The 6,968-nt window shown below is 37.6% G+C and overlaps 1 protein-coding gene across 1 annotated transcript in view; it reads right to left on the bottom strand.

Moving 5' to 3' along the window:
- Positions 1-5,265: 5,265 nt before the first annotated feature.
- METTL4 (methyltransferase like 4) overlaps positions 5,266-6,968 on the bottom strand; it is a gene marked incomplete at its 5' end in the record, with an annotated part of 8,991 nt that continues 7,288 nt past the window's right edge. The window contains one exon of the mRNA XM_009081610.1: positions 5,266-5,411. Coding sequence (XP_009079858.1) covers positions 5,266-5,411 — 146 coding nt within the window. The remainder of the gene's footprint in view (positions 5,412-6,968) is intronic.

Raw genomic sequence — 6,968 nt, 5'->3', positions numbered from 1 at the left:
CAATGAGATTATGATGTAACAGAATAAAGTTACTGATGTGTAAATGGATGTTTGATTGAATCAAATCAGTTGAGAAACAGATGGAAAAGGAGAAAAGAAGAAGAACTGAACAGCAATAACCAGACCTTATGGAAGGTCAGACTTATTTTGTCATAAGTAGTGGCAAACTACTAACAGAAATATGAAAATTTTCTGAAATGAGTAATGGAAATTTCAAATCTTCTCATCACAAGGAAAAGATTAAATAGACCACATTGCTTAAGAAAACACCATGATTCCAGTGTCAAGATCCCAGTGTCAACAGTGTGTCCCAGCCATTCATCTCCTGCTCTGGTAGGGAGCTAAAAAGCCCAAAAACCAGAAGGGAGGACCACTTCAGAGCTCTGCCTGCAGCTTGGCAGTTAGAGTGCTTCCAAGAGAGCCTGCATGTCTGGAGACCATGAACATTTTGGATCTCAGCTCCACAGAGAAACGCCCATAACTCTTTAATCTCAGGACAGACCACATGGCAGTCTCAGATGCAAGGCTTTTCAGCCAGGCTCTGCACCACACCAAGAGAGTTCACCATGTTTAATAAAAAATGTTTACAAGTGAAAAGCAACTTTTTGTAGAAATTTTTCAATCTACTCAAAGAACAACCCTAACAAGGTGATAACCTCACTTTCTTTATGGCAGCAATGAAAGTCCTCCTAGGTAGGCCCAGCAAGATGACCCAGACTGGTTAGGGCAGCTTTGATGGCATTTTAGTGATGGCAAGGCACATTGAAGCTGCCAAAGGACCAGTGAAACCAATCACCTGCCCCAACCCTCGGCATGCTTCCTGTGCTTTTGAGATCTGGCTAGGGTCATGGGAACCCACCTTGGCAGCTGCTCTGCTGTTCACTTATCAGTGCCAATGTCAGACGTGATTAGGCCTACATATAAGGAACAATTTTTTTACAATGAGGGTGGTGAAACACAGGAACAGGTTGCCCAGAGAGGTGGTATATGTCCCATTCCTGGAAACGTTCAAGATCAGGTTGGATGGGGTACTGAGCAACCTGACCTAGATGTAGATGTCCCTGCTTACTGTGGGAGGTTGGACTAGATGACCTGTAAAGGTCCCTTCCAAACCAAACTATTCTATGAGTCTATGAAAATACCTGCCAGCTGGTACACCATGAGACTTTCTTCTGCAACCTGAACATACCTGATGACTTGGCTATTTTCTAGACACTTTCCATTCCCTTCCTGTTATGACCAACCCAAAACAAGCAGTAGGTAAGTCTTATGTTGAGGCTAACAAAACACAGTTCTCAAAGTATAGTAGCACTTACCTCTGGTAATTTTATAGTTGTTTATGTAGTTTGGAAATCTATTTTCAAAGTCAACTCTACTGCTGCTGACACCTATCCAAGCTGAATCCTATAAAGAGGCAAGAGCTACTTACTTACTCAACTCTTTTAATATTTAATCTTGCAAAAGAAATTTTGCTGTTTCCACAGGAGTTCATGCCTAGTAATCACTATTCCAAAAACATATCTCACTAGTATAATTCTTTTTACTTCACAGAAGTTTAAAAATACAAGTAAAGGTCATATGCTAATTTGACATTTCAAAATCATACTCAAACCTGAAGCTTCATAAAAGTAAGTTTGATTATGACACTTGATGTAATCTACATATAGGAGCAGCTTAAAATTGCTTCTTTTTAATTTATGAACTGAGATTTTTTTGCAATAAGACATCATTTTAAAAGGCTCTAAGTACTGGAGAACACCTAGGCAAAGAAACTTTTATCATTGTCCTGCTAAAATAATAACAGATGTATCAAATAGTGTACTTTCTGAAAACTCTTGAGCAACCACAGTTGTTACTTCACCAAGCTGCCACATATAGAATTTAGACCTGAAAAAAACTTCTATTTTGTCAATGCTGTAAGTAAAACACACACACTTCACCTATTTTTCCTTGGAATGCGTGATACTAGAATTGAAAAGCAGAAAATCTCTTTTAAAATTATGAGAAAAAACCCTATTTCTTAGAAACACTGAAGATGTACATAATATCTAGGCTGCTACTTACCACATACACCCTAACTTCTCATTACTATCCTGTATTCCTTCATCCTTATCTTCTCCCTTGTTCTTTCATTTCTTACCAAGTTTACACACTCTTCAGAGCAAGTTTTCCTTTCTATACAAGGCTTGACACAGAGGGCATCTTTTCACCACAAAGGTAATATAGAGCAATTGACATAGATATTATTTTATAAAAGGAAACTATTTTAAATTGTCCTGTTATATTAGCTGTCTTCACTCATCACTGATTTTTAAGTATGCTGCAGATTCTGCTGCAGAGGAATCATTTGACCCTGAAAGATCTGATGGTTGATTAGGAACAACTTGGGCTTTGGACAGCTAGAAAAGTGTAAGAGGCTATTTAAATTATGAATTAAGTGTAACAGCCCAATAATTATGTGTAAAAGATGACCCTGAAACTATCAACTGTAATACCACCATGAGATTTCTGAGTTAGTAACAGACTTTCTCCTCCTGAGAAAATGCAGTTGTTTCAGGTTGGCTGCAGATGTAGAGCACCACCTCTGTCATATTGACAAGATTTTCTTCATAGACAGAGCACTGGAAAAGCAGAAGAGCAAACAGTTGTCTGAGGCACAAATTTGTAACTATATATGACAGGATCAGGTATGACTTAAACTCCAATTTTCAATTCTCATTTCTATTCTGTCTGCACAAGTCCTCTACATACAACAAGCCATACTTAAGAGGCTGGATTCCCAGTGCTGGAATCAGCTGCTCAGCTTCTGGTTTAGTGGTGAACTCAGTGATCTTAGAGATCTTTTCCTACCTTAATGATTCTAGGATTCTAGAAAGCCACAACTTGCAAAGGGACTCCACAGAAAAGATGGATTAATGAGGTCATCAATTCTTAAACAGCTTGAAGAAGGTCATTAATGCCCTTAGAAGGGTTCTGCTGCTTAGGTCTAAGAAGGAGAGAGGTGGTTTCCTGATCTCTAAGATTGTTCATCTCTTTCCTTTACTTGCAATTAAAAGATAATCTAGAGACATTTCATAGCAGCAAATACGGAACAGATAATATTGTCATTTCTTGTGTTGTGTTATAGAGTACAAAGGGAAAACAAGATACATGCAGCAGTTATGGTCTATTCCATGCAGCCTCATACGCTCATTTAGTACTAGATGAGACTATCCTGGGAGGGAGGAGAACTCTGACTAGGAATGGAGAAGCTCAATGTCATGTAAAACTGAGGCTAAATAACCTTCTAGCCCTTGCAACTGTTGCTAAGGTTGCTTAAGTACTGACAGTTTAAAATGCAGGCTAAGTAAAATCATGTAGCAAGAAGTGTTTTCCCTGGTAACTACTTTTGCTGTTACATTATTTACTTATTTTGAGTATATGTTTAACTCTTGGGAGAGGGAGAATAAAGCATTTTCCTTGTTTTGGTAATTCCAGTGCCCCAATAGGCAAAACATGAAATTGAGCAGTAATATAGAAACCGGGTCTGCAAATAAGACATTGACAAGTTCTCATTTTCATTTTTATTACAAAATTATAAAAAATAATCTGCTAACATTTGAACTTTAACTTAAAAAAAACTTCACAGCACATCAGACTACCAAAAGGGAAAAGAATGTAAAGAAGGTATGCAATGCATTTTGTTCCCCATTATAAACAGTCAGAACATGGGAATTCGTCACCAGGAAAATCAGCTTGTCCAGCACCTCTGCCTCTATTGCTGCAAACGAGTAAGTGGCAAAGGCTTCATTAAGTTTTCCTTTTTATTTTTCAAAGCAAATCTAAAGACAGCAAAGGATAGACAAAGTTTACCATTCTTTTAAAATTTAATTATTTTTTTAAAAAAAAAAGATCATTTTTATGTTCGCTGAAAAACACAGCTCACTGGCAGGGCTATTTAATGTTCCGAGAACATAAGGAAAGAAAATTTTAAAAATACTTATAATCGGTTAAAATTTCAGAATTTGTAAGATATTGAGACTGATCATTTACAATGTACTCAAAGATTTCACACCATATACAGAAAGATAGAATTGCCAACTGTTTTAAAAGCATAATTTTGCACAGAATGTGGGCAGTCAACAATTCCTGTTGAAATGAACACAACTCAGCTCCTTTTATTTCCTCTGAGGTAGACAGACAGATACAAACATGTAGGAGGATACACTGCCTTCGTAACTATTTTAGTTTCGCAAAGAACAATCTTCTTTAAGAAAAGATGCATAATTCAGAACTGTTTACTTCCATTGACAGTTTTAAAAATAATACATTATTCTTTTAAACTAAGTGCTGCAGTGTAGCACTTGTGTTATTAGCTCAGATTTGATAGCTGCAGTGAGAATACTTTAAAATATCTGTCTTTTCTTGAGGTTTGAAAAAACCCACAACCCCAGGGATGAAGGCACTTGTCCTGGGCTGCAGTATGGGGTAGCCAATGGTATGTATTCTATTGTATCTTCACAAGCTGTTGGGGCAGGTGGGGGCAGTGATTGTTATCCCCTGGTCCCTGATGGCTCCCCCAGGGGTTGGCTCTGTTTAATGGGCTGTCTGGGACTCAGGCATGCATAGAGTTACAGCAGCCCATTGTGAGATGCCTCACCCCAGGGGGGAGAGCCAAGCATTCCTACATGGGGGTGGGGAGCCAAGCATCCCCACAGGGATATAAACTGGGGTTTTGACCAGCACAGATACCCTTTGCCTGCTGGATTCTCAGAGAACAAGCGCTGCCGCTGGACCTTCGGGAGAGATTGTATTGTATTTCTGACTTGGAGTCTCTCACTAGTTTGTTTTCAAACCAGCACAACATCAGTATTTAAATATATCCAGATCATCAAAATAAAGGACCACCTTGTACAAATGGAGATATCATTCAACAGATCTCCTATCACTTCAAGAATTTTAACTGAAATGCAATTGGTTTTGTTTCTGTTACCTTTAAGTGCACTATCACTAATAAAGGTCTGACTTGGAGTCTCTCACTAGTTTGTTTTCAAACCAGCACAACATCAGTATTTAAATATATCCAGATCATCAAAATAAAGGACCACCTTGTACAAATGGAGATATCATTCAACAGATCTCCTATCACTTCAAGAATTTTAACTGAAATGCAATTGGTTTTGTTTCTGTTACCTTTAAGTGCACTATCACTAATAAAGGCAAGTTCAAGAGCCTCTAGGGAAGATGTGGAATTTCAGAACATAATAGATATACATAAGACCCAGTTCAGTTTCCATTCTGAAGAAGAGTGAAATAATCGATGTGTTGAAACTTCAAGACCTCATTTCCCCAGCTGGTCCAGCCAGGCTGTAGGTTTCGAGCAAACAACTCCAAGCATTCCACATCTGGCTTGGTAAACTCTGACAGAACTGCTGTGGAAGACAAAAAAAGATGACACCAGTGACAATGGCACAAATAACAATAGTAAACAAATAGCAGCTCCCTTGTGACAGCAGTGGATGAAAAACAGAATGTTTCATTAAAAAAGGAGCGCCAGCAAATTAATTTCAAGGATTTCATCAAACAGCTGGACTATTTATAGTGAGAAAGTAATTTTAAATAAGTGCCCTTGAGATTCTGAACAATACTGTCAAGGCCTTCGATAGCCTTGATTTATTGGTTTTCATTTAGGGAAAGGGAATGAGGATTTATTTCAGCCTCTATACAGATGAGTTCTGAATTTTTTACTAATATCAACCAAACACCTCCTGAAGGCTCACTAAGCTCCTATAACAAAGAAGTAACATTTCTAAAAATGAATAAATAAATAAATAAACCCTTTTCTTAATTAAGACCACACTCCTGTCCTCTGCACCTTCAAGGGGATAAAAGCATTTCTGTGATCACAACTGTTAAAAGGTAAACTAAGAAACACTAGTTAAATAACCATAGCACTAAAAGGGCTATAAAAATACAGGAACTACTTTTTCCCCCAGTACCAACTTGGCAACTGAAAAAGTATTCATATAACTCTGTTCTTTTACTCAGTAACATTAATCTCAAATTTCTTTTACAGTTAGCCATTTTTACTGCTTAAATCCAAGTAAATAGATGCTTGTCATTAAGATCAACTGTGTCACTGATTATGACTGGTATTCTTGAAGCTATAGAACAAGCTCTTGCATTTTGCTTGAGAAGTATTATTGCAAAGAGTTTATTGTTAAATGTGTTACTTGTCATACAGAGCTGTTTAGTCTGTGGCTGGTTCAAACAAATCCTTAACTAGGTTTCATGAAACAGTTGCAAAGTTATTAGGTATAAAAATAAGCATAAGAAAAGCAAAGGTTTAAGGAGTATCCAACACAGAGAAGGCAGAGACTGACAAACATAACTATACTAAAAATTATGTGTTAAGTTTTTGGTTTTGTTCTTGAGGACAAAAGAGGAAAAAATATGAAACCACTTCCCTTTCCAAAGGATGTCTTGGTCATTTTTTACCGGATCTCCCAGTGATTTCTGGATCTCTACCACTTGAAATTACAGCTCATAAATCCAACATTATATTGCTTGACTCAGTCTCTTCAGATATGATCATTGCAGAAGGCAAAACCACATCCAATCAGTATACACCAAAGTATGAGAGGCAATGCCTTTTTTTTTTTTATGCAATCCAAGTTCTGACTTTGTGTATCACGTTTGTCAGTCACAGAGTCCCTGAGTGAGACTCCAGCTGATCTCATCATGGATTACTCTGGTTGCAGAAAGATGAGCACCCACTTCACTTTCTAGCAATAACCAAGCCCAGATGCATCGCCTACCTACATAATCACCCCTTCCAAAGCTTCAATATACTCAAAACCTTTTAGTAAATATTTTCTGATTGGTGTTTCCAAGGCTTTCTTTCATTTTGGCATGGCATAAAAAACTATTCTCCTTCTCCCAATCTTTAACAAATGTCACATGAATGTCTCAGATGGGTTATCAACAAG

Source organism: Acanthisitta chloris, unplaced genomic scaffold, assembly GCF_000695815.1.
Source record: "Acanthisitta chloris isolate BGI_N310 unplaced genomic scaffold, ASM69581v1 scaffold12859, whole genome shotgun sequence".
Taxonomy (NCBI): domain Eukaryota; kingdom Metazoa; phylum Chordata; class Aves; order Passeriformes; family Acanthisittidae; genus Acanthisitta; species Acanthisitta chloris.
Note: the sequence above shows the minus strand (reverse complement) of the source record. Positions and strands in the feature narration are given on the sequence as shown.